The 14,784-nt window shown below is 39.9% G+C and overlaps 2 protein-coding genes across 2 annotated transcripts; one reads left to right on the top strand and one right to left on the bottom strand.

Annotated features, from left to right (window-relative positions):
- Positions 1-5,316: 5,316 nt before the first annotated feature.
- On the bottom strand, positions 5,317-7,690 carry zgc:153913 (carboxypeptidase N subunit 2). Its single transcript, XM_008433323.2, has 2 exons — positions 7,500-7,690; positions 5,317-7,361 (listed from the first exon to the last, which is right to left on the bottom strand). Exon 2 carries the CDS (start codon positions 7,354-7,356, stop codon positions 5,800-5,802), a length of 1,557 nt encoding a protein of 518 aa, XP_008431545.1. The 5' UTR covers positions 7,357-7,361; positions 7,500-7,690; the 3' UTR covers positions 5,317-5,799.
- A 957-nt stretch (positions 7,691-8,647) lies between these two features.
- cldn1 (claudin 1) lies at positions 8,648-13,315 on the top strand. Its single transcript, XM_008433322.1, has 4 exons — positions 8,648-9,016; positions 10,293-10,457; positions 11,946-12,030; positions 12,873-13,315. Exons 1-4 carry the CDS (start codon positions 8,794-8,796, stop codon positions 13,030-13,032), a joined length of 633 nt encoding a protein of 210 aa, XP_008431544.1. The 5' UTR covers positions 8,648-8,793; the 3' UTR covers positions 13,033-13,315.
- Positions 13,316-14,784: the final 1,469 nt, after the last annotated feature.

Here is a 14,784-nt window from a genome sequence, read left to right as displayed (position 1 = left end):
GAAAAGTTGAGCAGCCTTGGGAGACGCATATTCATTTGCGGCAGGTTTTGCCTGATCACCTTTTATTCGTCTCCCTGCTCCTACCTAATTTAAGTTTTTTTGGGGAAGCGGTACTGTCCCATTCGTGGAGATTAGCATGGTAAACATGAAGCTGGGAAGGGCCTGCCCCTTCCGTCCATTCCATGATTGATGGTGTCCTCTTAGAATCGGAGAGTGGACAGTGATGGTTTCCCTCTGACACACACCGGAAACCTCTGCTGCCTTGTTCTTAGAACTGTTCTAGTGCTTGATGGGGGTCGAAGTAGGCAGAGGTTCACATCACAGTTAGGGCATTATGCACTCATCAATGGTGAATGAACAGTACTCTTTGTCACTTGACTAAAATTACAATATTTCTTTCTATTCTTTTAGAAGAACTTAGAAGTGGAGGAGAAGCTTCCGACAGCATATTTACAACCCCACTGACAGTGCAACAGGAAGATTTCACACACACACCTCTCTTCTTCCAAATAATGTTTTTTTTTTGTTGTTGTTTATTTATTTTTTTATTTTTTGAAAAATTCCTCCTGTAGAAAATAGCAAAAATGATTCTTGTACATCAAAATCATTTGCTGTCCCACCTTCCAATTACAGTAGCTGGTTTCTTTATAAAAACCACTGAGCTTTGCAGGATAACTGTGAAACAGCAAGATAGAGCTTTTATATTGTTTTAAGTAAACAGAAATGAAGTGAATTATCTGGTCTTGGGTCTTTTCCTATTTTTATTAGTAATTTTGAAAACCAAGGATCATCCTCTGGGCCAGACTTTAGAAAGGGCTTACAGGGGCAGTAGCCCAGGGCCACAATTTTTGGGGATGCCCAAAGAGTTTTCTTGTTTGTTTGTTTGTTTTAATGAATGTGTGTTATGCATTGTACTCACATAGGCCCATATCAAATTAATTGTATTAATATTTTGGGATTTTTATAAATGTAAACAATACTCAAGTATTTTAAAATAATGAAGTTCTAGTAATTTTTTTGGGAACAACATGGAGCTACTGCATTAAACCTACCATGCATCAATTTCTGTATAAGACCACTTAATAATGTATTGTAATTAACATTAGTAAAAAATGTTGGTAGTGGATCGCACACCAAAACCTTCTCAAGCCCAGGGGCCCACTTCCTTGTAAATCCGGCTTGTAAATCATTTTCCTTCCATTTCACAGTTGTGCCTTACTTTGTGTTGGTCTGTTATGTAAAATAATAATAAAAATACACTGGAGACTTGTGGTTGTAACGCAAGTAGGAAAAACTCAAGGGGTATGAATGCTTCTGCGAAGTACCAAAAACGCAGGTGTAAACCCTAAGCTGGAATTTCTGATACTTATGCGCAGCTATATTTTCATGTCTCACAACAATAGCCTCTTCAGAAAGTACTTCTGCAGTTGGTAGCTTAAGTGTGGGAGGTATTTCAGATGTTTGGTGGCAAATAAACCACTCAATGTTGCACTCGCTCTCTGCTAGAACTACTACTTCTAGACAATGCCGCCTGCATGTATGCATAATAAAACCCTCTCCATCTGGGAGGCTCAAAACAAAACGGGGCTCGCTTTTTGGAGAGCATGATCCAGAAGGCCATAGTTCTTCTTTCTGAAGGCTATTGTTCCTCAATAATTGTAATGTGATGATAAGGAGCTTATAGCCTGTTGTTGTGTTCCAATTGGGATGGACAAGACAAAGACCAGCGAACCAGTACGATGAAAGATTACCATTATGGTGACATCGCCACGTCCACTTAACACCCACATCAGGTCAGCTGTTCTTAATTTGGTCACCAACCCCAGTTCAGCTGAGATCCAGGGGTCTGGACGCCTGGAGGGGGAAATCGTGACCTCTGTTTGTAAGCAAGGCTCCCAGTCTGAGGGAGCAAAATGGCCTGTTTGTGTTCTTGAGATGTTTGGATCATTGTATCATGGAGGAGTGAGTGTCGTCCTCTCATTGGGTAAGAGAGTGGAGCTAATAAGCACCTACCAATAGGATCTGGTCTTGGGAATCATTTCACATCTGAATGAAATTATTTCAATGATGCTGAGAAGAAGAATACTTTTAGCGTTAACTCTAACGCCTTGTTTTTAGATAAACTGATAAAGTACTGACCAAAACCCCTTAAAGGATCTTCACATTCCTGCGGTATCATAGCGTCTCACTGGATATTCTTAAAGGTGCAGTCTGTAAAATCAACTTTTTTGAGCTTTACATCATGTTATAATGTTATTCCCTCACCAAACAAATACCTTAAATGTTGCTTTGATTCTTTCATGCCTGTTTGAGAGATCCTGTAATCTCTCATGGCAACCATCCAGCTGTGTAAAACATCTGGATGAACCTAGCCCCGCCTTCAAGGACGAAGCTCCTCCTCCGAGCTGCAGTTTCCAAGCTTCCGCCACACAGAGCCCGTATCCATCTCAACTGCCCCTCTCAGCGTTATTGTCTCAGTTGTGGGCAGACTATCCAGCAGGTATTAGCAAACGCCTGGTGGAACTGCACATCCACTGAGCTCATTATGTGAGCTACTACAGAGCAACACTTGTAAAAATGATGTGAATACAAGAGCATTGTTTTGATGACTCCGTGAAGGCAGAGTTTTAGAAAGAGCAAGAGCTTTTAAAAAAAGACAGACGTCCAAATTCCATGCGCTAAATTACAAAGTCAAATTTCTTTTAAGTCATATTTGATGTAACTTGATTGAGCTATAAAGTGTCACTATGTGCCTAGAGAATACACAGTCCTGCCCCTTTAATGCATTTTTAATTTTTAGACAAGTTGGTAAAGTGGACGCTGTCTTGAGTTATTTCAGATCTTCTGATCACAGTTCTTCCCCCTCCCCCCACCCCAGCCTCCAGACACTGAGCCTCAGCTGACCTTTACTCCTTGTCCTGAGGAGCGCGGCTTGCCCTCTCCACCTCTATGTTCCCTGGTCAGTCTGAACACTGTGGGAACCCCACCCCCAGCTCCCACCCTGGTGCTTTGTATTGTTCTGGACAGATAAAGTCTCCTCCCCTCTGTTTCTTTCCTTTTCAATCTGTTTAGAGCGTGGAGTCCTGCTGTAAAAAAAATCTCAGTGCACAGGATAAAGAGATGAGATCTCACAGCAGATTGCCCTCCTCCCTCACAGTGAGGCACCCAGGCACTGCCTCTGTCTGTTCACTGAGCACTGGGAGACACTGGTCCTTACTGGCAGGTGATAGGGGATTAAAGATGACTCCATTAGTGTACTGGTTCTTGAGAAAGCATTAATTCCTCTTGAACTGTTTCACATTTGCCAGTCTACCACCACAAACTGCAATGCACTTTAGTGGGACTACTTGGGATTTACTGGGACAGATTGATGGATATCAGTGCACATTTGCACTGAGGAACTAAAATAATTCCTCATTAAAATTTTTTTAATGGGTTTAAAATTTTTCCTTGGAAAAGTGAGGTCAAGAAATAGGATTCCATTCCAGTATTTTTTGCTCCAATCATACAATAATACATTAGATCTATAAAAAAATTATTTTAAGTATAGAAATATGGAGTCTTGCAGTTCCACCAGGTGTTTGCTAATTGCTGCTGCTGCTAGTCTGAAGGAGCTGAATGGTATATTTAATACCTATTTCTGGGATATTATTTTCAAAGATACTTTTAATCTGATAAACGTGCCTCCTTGGAACACATATTCTAATTTACTGAATGTGACTGTGCATAAAGGCAGGTGCATCGGGCCTTGGTAAGAAGATCTTCGGTTTGAATCCCAGCCAGGATCTTTCTACATGAGTTTGTTCTCCCTGCATGCTTGTGTTATCTCCAGATACTTCCTCCCACAATCCACCATTAGAGTGCTCTAATGGTAATCTGAGCACTCTAAATTGCCATTAGAGTTTGTCTCTAATGGCAAACTCTGATGTTTGCCATTAGAGACATGTAATGAACTGGCAACCTTGAATGTAACGTCTATTTTGCTTAAAAGGAAGAATATTCAGTAAAATCAACACTTTTGAGTTATACAATATGTTATAATGTTATTCCTTCATTAAAAACATACCAGTGTTGTTGTGATTCTTAACGCATGTTTGAGAAATCCTTCAATCTCCCATGGCAACCATTCAGGGGTGCCTGCTCTCATAAAACTCCTCCTTGGAGCTGCAGTCCTCCCCACCCAGCTCCTTCAGACTAGCGGCAGCAGCAATTAGCAAACGCCTGGTGGAACTTCGCGTCTCCATAGCTTATCATAGGAACCACTTCTCAATCCAGTCCTCCTAAGAATGTTGTTAAAGGCTTATTGACAAAAACATTAAGTGATGAAGATGGAATGTCGGACAGAGCAGGAGCTTCTTAAAGGGACAGAGGCAAATTTCAAAGCATTAAATCGCAGTCAATTTTTTAAACTTATTTTTGATATATGCAGCATTTTCATAACAACTGAACTTGAAACTTGATTATGATACAAAATGCCACTATGTCCCTGGAAAATACATATTGCTGCCCCTTTAAGAACTCCTGGAGACTTTCACAAGCCGTCTGGTGACCCTGCATGGATAAACAGTTACAGACAATGATTGTTATCATGATTGTTCTCTATGTTTACTATATTAATTATAACACTTACTTCAATAATTGTGGTTTTGTTTACCCATTCATACTTATAACTTATTGGTTATAAGTGTTTTATTGTTTTTAATGTGTAAAGCATTTTGACCTGCCTGGTTGCTGAAATGTGCTATGCAAATAAACTTGAATTGACTGTAATAGTCTAATTTCTACTTTAGAACATTAAATATTTACAGCCCACATTAGTCCCGTTATCTAAAGCAATAGTTTCAGAAGAGTGAGAATTAGTTTCAGTTTAGGCGATCCAATCAGAGCTTTGGAAATGTGACCGCTTCAGCTTGTCTTTGTCCTGTTTAATGTGATGTCATTCACATCACATTGAAGAGCTAATTGACCGACTGCCATTTGACCCTTGTTAACCACCAGTAAGTGCTGTATTCAAGGTGCAGCCATCTGTGCGCCTTGCTGTGCAAAGGGGGAACCTCCTCCTGCTCTCTTTTGTCGTCCATCTGAGTCTTCAGGACCAGAGTGATGACCACAGGACGGCCGGTCAGTCTCTGTAGTACTATGAAACTATGAATAAAAAAAGATGTAGTAAGTAAAACAAAAAGTTAGCATGAACATAAATGTCTAAGTACATCATCGACCCCTGGTGTGAACGTTGATAACCAAAACTTCAACACAGATGTCAAAATGTATTCAACTGAAAGTTCACAAAAAAAATAATTTTAGGTTAGATTTTATTTCAAGTTTATTTTCTGGAAAAATAAACTTAGGAAACTAAGCGCAGCAAATGTTTTCAAGATTAGCCAAACAATGCTAAACCGCTGAGCAAAAAGGTAGCTCAGATATTAGCTCATTGGAGCAAGTGTGCCCAGAATTAAATTACACACAGATGGACTTTTCTGATTGGGTGACTTCTGAAGACATTTTGTTGCACTAAATTTTATTTAGGGGCATCTGAGTAAATACATATGCACGCCAGAGTTTTTCTGGTTTATCGGTACTCGTGCTTTTTAGTCACTGGAGGACCTTAAATAAAAAAATAACTGGCTGAAGTTTGCACAAAAAGAGCTTTATCCACACTCTGTCATCCAGCAGGATTTCTTCATACTGGTTGTCAGTCAATGAGTCAGTTATTTGCTTATAGTACTGACTAACAGTCAGGCAACATCATCGACCCCTGGTGTGAAGAAAGAATTTGCTCACTGGACAAAGTCCTTGAAGCTAATCAATGGTGCTCTCTCTCAGCGTCTCATTGCTACATTGAGCTTTATCAGACTCTTTTTCCAAAATGTGCTCCCTAACCTCACCGTCTTCCTCTTGAAACTGCACTTTAACCGTCATGGTAGAGCACTTTTCCACGCTGCACCTAACGACCACGGTGTTGTTTGATACTTGCAGGCTGCAGGAGTTTGGCTCAGGCATCCATTCTGCCGACCGGTGACAGACCAACTGATCCTTTCTGATGGAAACCAGGGTTCGTTTTCTCAGAGAGTCCGGCCTCTCACAGGCCACAAGGTCCGACAGCTCCACGTCCTGTAAGTTCTGGATTAGCCAGTCATGAAGGTACCACAGCTGGCATTCGCACCTCCAGGGGTTCCCATGAAGCCTCACCGTTGGCCGCAAGATAAAATTATCAAAAAGTCCCAGCGGGAGCGTTTCCAGCTGGTTGTCAGACAGGTAGAGCCTCTTAAGTAAAACCTGGTCCTGAAACAGTTTGGAGTCCAGCTCGGTCAGGTTGTTATTGTGGAGGTTGATCACCTCGATGCTCAACAGGTCTTTAAAGATCCCTTCAGGCAGAGAGGTGAGCTGGTTGTCAGACAGGTCCAGGCTCTCCAAGGAGGTTAGATTTCTGAAAAGGTTTTCTGTGAGGCTGGAAAGCTGGTTGTCCGACAATGTGAGGTCTGTCAGTGAGCTCAGGCTCTCCAGAGACAACTCAGTCAGTCTGTTGCCTTTGAGGTTCAGCTCCTTCAGATTTGTCGGCTCCCCTCCGAAGGCTTTATCGACGAAGGCTGTCAGGCGGTTCCCACGGAGGTTCAGCACACTCAGGTTTGCCATCGCAGAGAAGACGCCATCGTCGAGCTGCACTATCTTGTTCCACTCTAGGTGAAGCTCGGTGAGCTGTGAGGTGTTGCGGAACGTGTCAGATGTGAGGTTGCCAATGAGGTTGTTGCCCAACTTCAGAATCTCCAAATTGGCCAGGCCAGAAAAGGTCTCTCTTGTGACTTTTTGGATTCTGTTTTGGGAGAGATCAAGAATGCGCAGCGAGCTGAGGTTCCGGAAAAGAAACGGAGGTAGATCTGACAACACGTTGCTCTTCATCTGCAGGACCTCCAGCTGTGTCAGAGGGTCAAACAACCCAGGAAGTATTGTTTCCAGTCTGTTGTAGTTGAGCAGCAGTTTGTTTAGCTTCTCCTGCTTGGAGAAGGTTCCCAGGTAGAGGTGATCCAGATTGGGATTCCCGCTGAGCTCCAGCTCCTGAAGCTCGGTCAGATGCTCAAATGCAGTCAAGTGGATACTTTTCAGGGCGTTGTTTAGGAAGATGAGCTTGGTGAGCTGTGAACTTTCCATCAGCGAGTTGGAAAAAAGGTACACCAAGGAGGACGTCATTATAATAACCTCCCTGACCTGTCTGGAGATGTCCCTGGGTAAAGACGACATCCTCTCATCTGCACACAGCACTTGATGCTCAGTGAAGCACTGGCATTTGTAGGGACAGGCACTGTTGCCTATACGGCAGAGAAGTAGAACCAGGAGAGTCTGACCCAACTGTCTGTCCATGGTTACTGCAAAAAAGGAAGAATGTAAAATAACAGATTTAAAGACTGTTGGATACATTAAACTGCCACAATTTCTGTTCATCATCTATTCAGTCACAAAAGAACCAGACTTTTCCAATAAAACACGAAAGAACTCCAACATACCTGTGTGTTACGGCGATCCCATAGCACTGAGATAAATGTGCGGGTGCATCGGCAAAGCAGCTGACGCAGACTGCAAACAACAAGCCTGACTTAGGAGAGATAAAAACCTTTGGACAGCAGCCCGGGTGCTGCCACGATTTCATCAGACCAACATCCCAAAAAGTTCCTGCTGGGATAAGTGGACTGTTAGTTTCAGCAAAAAATAAAAAATAAAAAGTACAGAGGTTTAGTAAACAAAGCAAACAGATTCAAGAGAACAGGGTTTTCTCACTGTGTCAGATTATAGTTTCAAGTTACATCATAATACGTCAAGAAATCTATTCATGTCAATAATTCAGTTAAAATAGTGAAACTTATGATGTAAAATAATCATAAGTTGCAGCCCTAATTTTGAGCATTTTGATAGATATGTGTTTTACTGCTAATTTAAGTTATTCAGAAAAACTAAATATTACATACGACTGAAAGATTTTAATATAGTAGTCCCTCTGGAAAATATGTCCAGGAACAATACAATATTATCCACTTAGTACTTGGTCTGGGCTCCTTTAACATGAATTATAGCTTTAATGCAGAGAGGTATGGAGGAAATCAGCAGAGGATAATACACAGTAAACAAAAAGGGGCTGGGAACAGAGCCTTGAGGAACCCCATATGTGACGTTTGTTTCCTCAGATTTATAAAGACCAAATCAGACCTGCAGAGCAGAACCAATCAGTCTTCCTTATGCAGAGCACAATATGATATAACATTCTTACAGAAAAAAATATAAACTTGGATTATATAATACTTGCTTCTACAAAGAAAATGAATTTTGTGTTTTCATTTATCTGTAATCAATAACCATCAAAACAATGTGAAATAAATTACTCAGCATATTAGATCGATGTGTTTGTGATATCTTAAGGTTTTAATTTTAATTATATTCTATTAATGTTTTTATAATTGCACAGACTTTGGAGATTATGTAGCAAACCCCACTTATGTCTGAATGATATTTTACTGTTTTTTTCCTCCAGTTTAAGGATTTTAAGCAGTTCCCCCTTCATTGCAGTAGAAGCTCAGGTCCACATAGTGTCACCGTTTTTCTTCTTCACTGGATGAAAGGCAGTGAGAGTCCTGGATCCTCCCTTTTCCTTCAGGTTTTTCCCAAGTAGATGCACAGCTGCATACCTGCTGCTTTTTTTTTTCTGTGATCCACAGGGAAAGAACATCAAGCCAGGTTCCAATCTTTAAAATCCTTCTTTCTCACTCTACTTCACAGCATTTGTTTCATCCTGCTAAAGGTCAAAAAATGCCAAATTCTGGAGTTCAGCTTCTTGGCTTCTCCCTGGCCTTCCTTGGCTTCATTGGGACAATAGCATGCACAGCCATGGTGGAGTGGAAAGCTTCGTCGTACGCCGGGGGCAACATCGTCACAGCTCAGGCCATGTATGAGGGTCTGTGGAAGAGCTGCGTGTGGCAGAGCACCGGGCAGATTCAGTGTAAAATCTACGACTCCCTCCTTCAGCTGCCACGTAAGTTTTAGTGATGCCCTCCTCAGTCAGACTGCTTTACTGCGAGCTCTAAAGCAAAGTAAACTATTTTGTTTTATGCCGATTCCAAAATTTGGACAATTATGTTTGACTGTGGGAGGAATGTGAAATGAAAATATGGTGGATTTATGCCTCATTTTGGAATACATACAGGTTATAACATCATGAAAGACGTCCTACTGAACATCAGAGACATTCTGACATCTTCAGGACCTCTGACAAGCCGGGACGTGTTTCTCAGATACCAGCAGCTCTCTGATCACAGAAACCCTCCACTGAAACGCACTGCAAAAACAAACTCTTACCGAGATCCAGTGCAAATATTTTAGTACACTTGAAATAAGACAAAACAAATGATATGTATATCACTTATAACAAGATATTTTTGCCATGATTTTAGTCAAATAATCTGCTGGTGGAACTAGATAGATAGATAGATAGATAGATAGATAGATAGATAGATAGATAGATAGATAGATAGATAGATAGATAGATAGATAGATAGATAGATAGATAGNAGATAGATAGATAGATAGATAGATAGATAGATAGATAGATAGATAGATAGATAGATAGATAGATAGATAGATAGATAGATAGATAGATAGATAGAAACTTTATTAATCCCTTTGGGATTTTCCCTCAGGGAAACTGTAGATATAATAATAATTTTTATTAATAATAATTTTTATTAATAATTAATAATTTTTTTTGTAATTTTTCATCCATGTTAAATAATTATTTACTTAAAAAATCTCCTTTATGAGGCTGATATGTTACTTGTAGATTATTTCAAGAATGTAGTGCTATATACATGAGACACCAATAAAAACAATATTAAATTGTTAAGACCGTCAGTAAAAGTATGGAACTTATATTTTCAAATTATCTGAATGAAGGATTAATGGTTTTGAGCAATCTGATGGCCAATGGGAGGTAATAATTTATAATGTGACTAAATTAAAACTATACTCCAAAGTATTGTTTTATTTTCCAAAGTGATGGAAAAGACCTGCAAGTCAGAAGCCCTGTATGGCGGATGTTCCCAAAAACGACGACACAACCAGTTATTTGCTTCAGGGAGGAATGGATTGTTTTTCTTTTCCCTTAATAAATAATATTATCATTTGAAATCTACAGTTTATATGTAAAATTTTGTCTGATACTAAAATTTGATTGAAGATCTGAAACATTCTTCAATGTTACTGCGGATAAAATGTCCTAATCGAAGGCCTCCGTCCTGAATGTGTGCCTCCAGCGAACATACAGGGGACCCGGGCGCTCATGTGTGCAGCCATCTTTCTCTGCTTCATTTCCATGATGGTGACGGTGGTCGGATTGGAGTGCACCACCTGTATGGCAGAACAACCACAGCAGAAGTCCAAGGTGGCTCTGGCTGGAGGAGTGATCTTCATTATAGCTGGTGAGAGACTCGACACAATTTGTTTTCTTTGAGTTTCTCATAAAGAAACATTTTAACAAATCAACTAGAAATTCTGGCTGCACAGTGGCGCAGTTGGTAGAGCTGTTACCTTGCAGCTAGAAGGTTCTGGGTTTGATTCCCGGCCCCAGTCTTTCTGCATGGAGTTTGCATGTTCTCCCTGTGCATGCATGGGTTTTCTCCGGGTTCTTCGGTTTCCTCCCACAGTCCAAAAACATGACTGTCAGGTTAATTGGCCTCTCCAAATTGCCCCTAGGTGTGTGGGTGCATGATTGTGTGTCTCTGTGTTGCCCTGCGACAGACTGGTCCAGGGTGACCTCGCCTCTCGCCTGGAATGTTAGCTGGAGATGGGCACCAGCAACCCTCCCGACCCCACCAAGGCACAAGGATGTAAAGAAAATGGATGGATGGAACTAGAAATTCTCTAGTAACCCTTAAAATATGCATTAAACAGTGGTTAAACACTGCAGCCAGCATTTTGGCTCAGATCCATCACTTAATTAATCACAGATTAATCACAGAATCAGTTTCATTTATTCCAATCTCTCCACCGCTGTGGATAAAACCATAGAGTCATCAGGAACCAGATGGTATGACTCTGTAGCGGTGTTTATGTTAACCGTAAAGTTGTGCACATTTAAATTCTGAAAATAAATTGACTTAATGTAAACATGACAATTTCGAGAAAAAAAAACAAATTAAAAGAACAACACGTTTTTTAATAAAAAGTTGTTGCACTAGGATGAGGTATTTTTTCGGTGGTACTGAAATAGATGTTTCACAGAACTGCAAAGGCAACACCTTTTTTCCGCATCCCGAGTCACATGATCAATAATGGATGTTACTACTGGTGGAAACAATGAAGAAGACAGCAGGAAGTGGTGGCAGGATGATGTTTTTTTTTTTTTTTTTGGACATTGTGCAGCTGGCTCCACCGGCGCTCTCACAGCGTCACACAGTTCAGAAAAAGTTGTATGTCATTCCAACGTTTTGAATCCATAACTTTTATGCAAAAACGGTGACTGTAATTTCCCAAAAACACAGCAAACGTAGCCGCTTCCAAGAAGAAGGGGAAAGCCTGAACAAAACACCAACATCTTCTCTGATTGGCTGACAGATGACGAGCCACTCATCTATCAGCCAGTTATATCTCTTGTAACTGTTTATTTGAAGAACTTTGAAAGTGTTAATTAACATAAAACATGTAAATATGTTAAAATGTTGTCCTTCAAGACCAAATAAACATTATGATAAAAATAAAGCTTAAAAAATGTGCAAGGTCATTTTAGGCCTCAAAAATCACAAAAAGACATTGAAATATCCTGGAGGGACTTCATAAAAATATGAATCATTTAGCTTTTAACTTTTGAGAAATACTTTATATTCTTTTGACGTTATAATTTAGCAAGTTGAACCTGGATTATGGAAGAACGAGTTGTGATTCGTCTGTCCTTGCTGCTGGTTTTCCAGGTGTGCTTGCCCTGTTTGGAACATCCTGGTATGGCCACAGAGTAGCCCAGGACTTCTACAGCCCATCAACTCCCACTAACTCCAGGTAAGGAGCTCCTCACTCATTTACCCCCAAAGCTCCTAGGAAGGTATTACTAATCACAACGGATGAGTTTTAATAAATGAAGCTAAATATTCCGCTCACAAATATTTAGTAAGAAAGCTAAATATTTAGATCTAGACTAAATATTGAACTCTAAATGAAATATTTAGTAAACTAAGCGAGGTTTACTTACTCATATCAGTTATATAAGTAGTTCTAGGTGTTGGATGGATAGCATAAAATCTGAAAATATATAGTTAATGATAGATTAACTGTAGATTTAATGTCAATCTAATCTTAGTTTGTTAGTAAACTAAGCTTATATTAGTTTTTATTAGTTATGTTATGGCAAAAATAAAGCTCAAAATATGGGCAAAGTCATGTTAGGCCTCAAAATGATTTTTGCAGCCTAATATAAACTAAGTAACGTTAGTTTATATTAGTAACTAGACTTTATTTATTTTACTACCTCTAAATTAAATATTTATTTTACAAACTAAACATGTAGTAAACAGCAATAAAAATATTTAGCTTCCAACTACATATTTAGTTAGCAAGCAAAATTTTCAGTTTGAAGCTAAATATTTAGCTCTAAACCAAACTTTTAGAGCTTAGCTAAATATTTAACTAGTTTACAAATTCACTTGTCGATAGCTGGAAGTAGGCTATCAAAATAAAAGCTGGGTCTTGCAAAGCTTTACATAAAATCCTCAATGCCATCCGTGTCCAAAGCCTAATCTGAACTGTTGCTACTGGATGTGCTGTTCATTTTTTATTATCATTCAGTACGCAGACGTCTAAAACCGTGAGCTTTGAGGTGTCACGGTGATCTGTGTCATCCACAGGTATGAATTCGGGTCTGCCTTGTACGTCGGGTGGGGAGCGGCCTGCATGTGCATCATTGGTGGGGGCTTCCTGTGCTGCATGTGTTCAGACAGGGGCTCCTCCGGGAAAGGCCCCCGCTACCCTCCGTCCAGCTCTGCAGGAGGCAGAGGCTACGTGTGAGCAGGAGCTCTGGCTCTGCAGCCTCTGCTCAGGCACCAGTCCACCGAAATCTACAGCTAAATGTTAATAAACAGCATGTTTTCTATTTCTTTGTTTTGTCCAAATGTGATGGAAATCCAGAACTATTGTTTGAGTTTTAATACGTCGTCCACTTCTTTTACTGTAATGGTTTTTTAGAGCTGATGTAAAATGTTGAGAGTAACAGGGAAATGTTCTTTCATCTGACTTTCTTGATTATTTTTTTAATTATTATGATTAAATACAAAATAAAATCTGAAAAACATTTCCACTATAGGTGTGGTCTTCTGCACTAGTGAATTGAAAGGAACACCAGATGTTTCTTTTTCAAAAGAAAACTGCCATCTATCCTGTTTTTCCATGGCTTATTTCCCAAATCCAAACACTCAATATCAGACATCTCTAGAGTAACATCTTTAGGAGAGGTCTTATCCCATGACCTATCCTACAACCTTTTGCATAGTGTCTAGTACATGCCTGGAACATTCAGGCTCTATACAAATTTTAATAGAATATCCAAAAAATAATGAAAAATTTTTGCATGCATGTGCAAATCTATGTTTAAAGGGGCAGTAGTACGTATTTTTCCAGGCACATAGTGCCATCTATTAGCACAATCAAGTAACCATGTTACCTTCAGTTGTTATAAAAATGCTGTGTGTCAAACATGACTTAGAACTTCCCAACATGACATCTTGAAATTGGGCCTCTGTCTCTTTAAGAAACTTCTACTCTTTCTGAAGCTCCACCTTCAGGAAGTCATTACAACATGGCTCCTCTATTAACCCTGACAACTTTTTTACCAGCACTGGTTGCCATGGGAGATTTCTCAAACATGTATGAAAGAATCAAGGCAACACTCCAGGTATGTTTTGATGACGGAATAACATCACAACATGATGTAAAGCTAAAAAGAAAAAAATAGTCAATTTTACATAAGATTTTTTTATTTGTATTATCTTTCAAGAATATAACAAAATTGGAGTGGTACCCTCAGTGATAAATACATGAATAAATAAAGTCTTAATCAGTTATTAGGGTGCATGCCAAGAGGGAAACTTACCGTATTTTCCGCACTATAAGACGCACCTAAAAACCTTCAATTTCCTCAAAAACAAACAGTGCGCCTTATAATCCGATGCGCCTTATACATGGATCAATATGGGCTCTTTGCACCTACGGCGTTGACGTCACATCTTCAGGAGCTAATGCGGCTCATTTGTTTCTGCTTTGAGTTACCATGACTGCTAGAAAAGACTAAGTCGTATTTCAGATGTAAAAAAAGCAATGCTATGAACATTGTTGTCTTCCTAATATAATGGGCTTTTAAGTTTTCATTAATTTCCAAGCGATCCTGAATTAAGAAGATGGTGGCTTGTAATATTTGCCACTACCAGTTAAAGCTAGCGCTGCACAACGCAAAGTTTGCAGCCTTCACTTCACTCCGGATCAGCCTAAAAATACCGGGGATACGGATGGTAAATAAAGGAGCCGTCCCCGAGTAACTTCCATGGAATCACTTCTGTATTCAGCCTGAAAGAGCGAGTTTATGGGAGAGCAGACCAGAGCCAGACAGCCGAGAACTGATCCGCCTGTACATACTGCTGTAAACACTGTCCTATCTTAGCTCTTCACAAGAAACATGCAAAGGTAATAAAACAAAATAACACGGAGACCTTAAGGGACACTGTCATATTTTTCTAAAAGCAGCAACTGTGAACCTGAACGGTCAGC

The sequence above is a fragment of the Poecilia reticulata genome, linkage group LG17 (genome assembly GCF_000633615.1).
Source record: "Poecilia reticulata strain Guanapo linkage group LG17, Guppy_female_1.0+MT, whole genome shotgun sequence".
NCBI classification, from domain to species: Eukaryota; Metazoa; Chordata; class Actinopteri; order Cyprinodontiformes; family Poeciliidae; genus Poecilia; species Poecilia reticulata.
The sequence above is the reverse complement of the archived record's forward strand: the minus strand, read 5'-3'. Positions and strand labels throughout refer to the sequence as shown.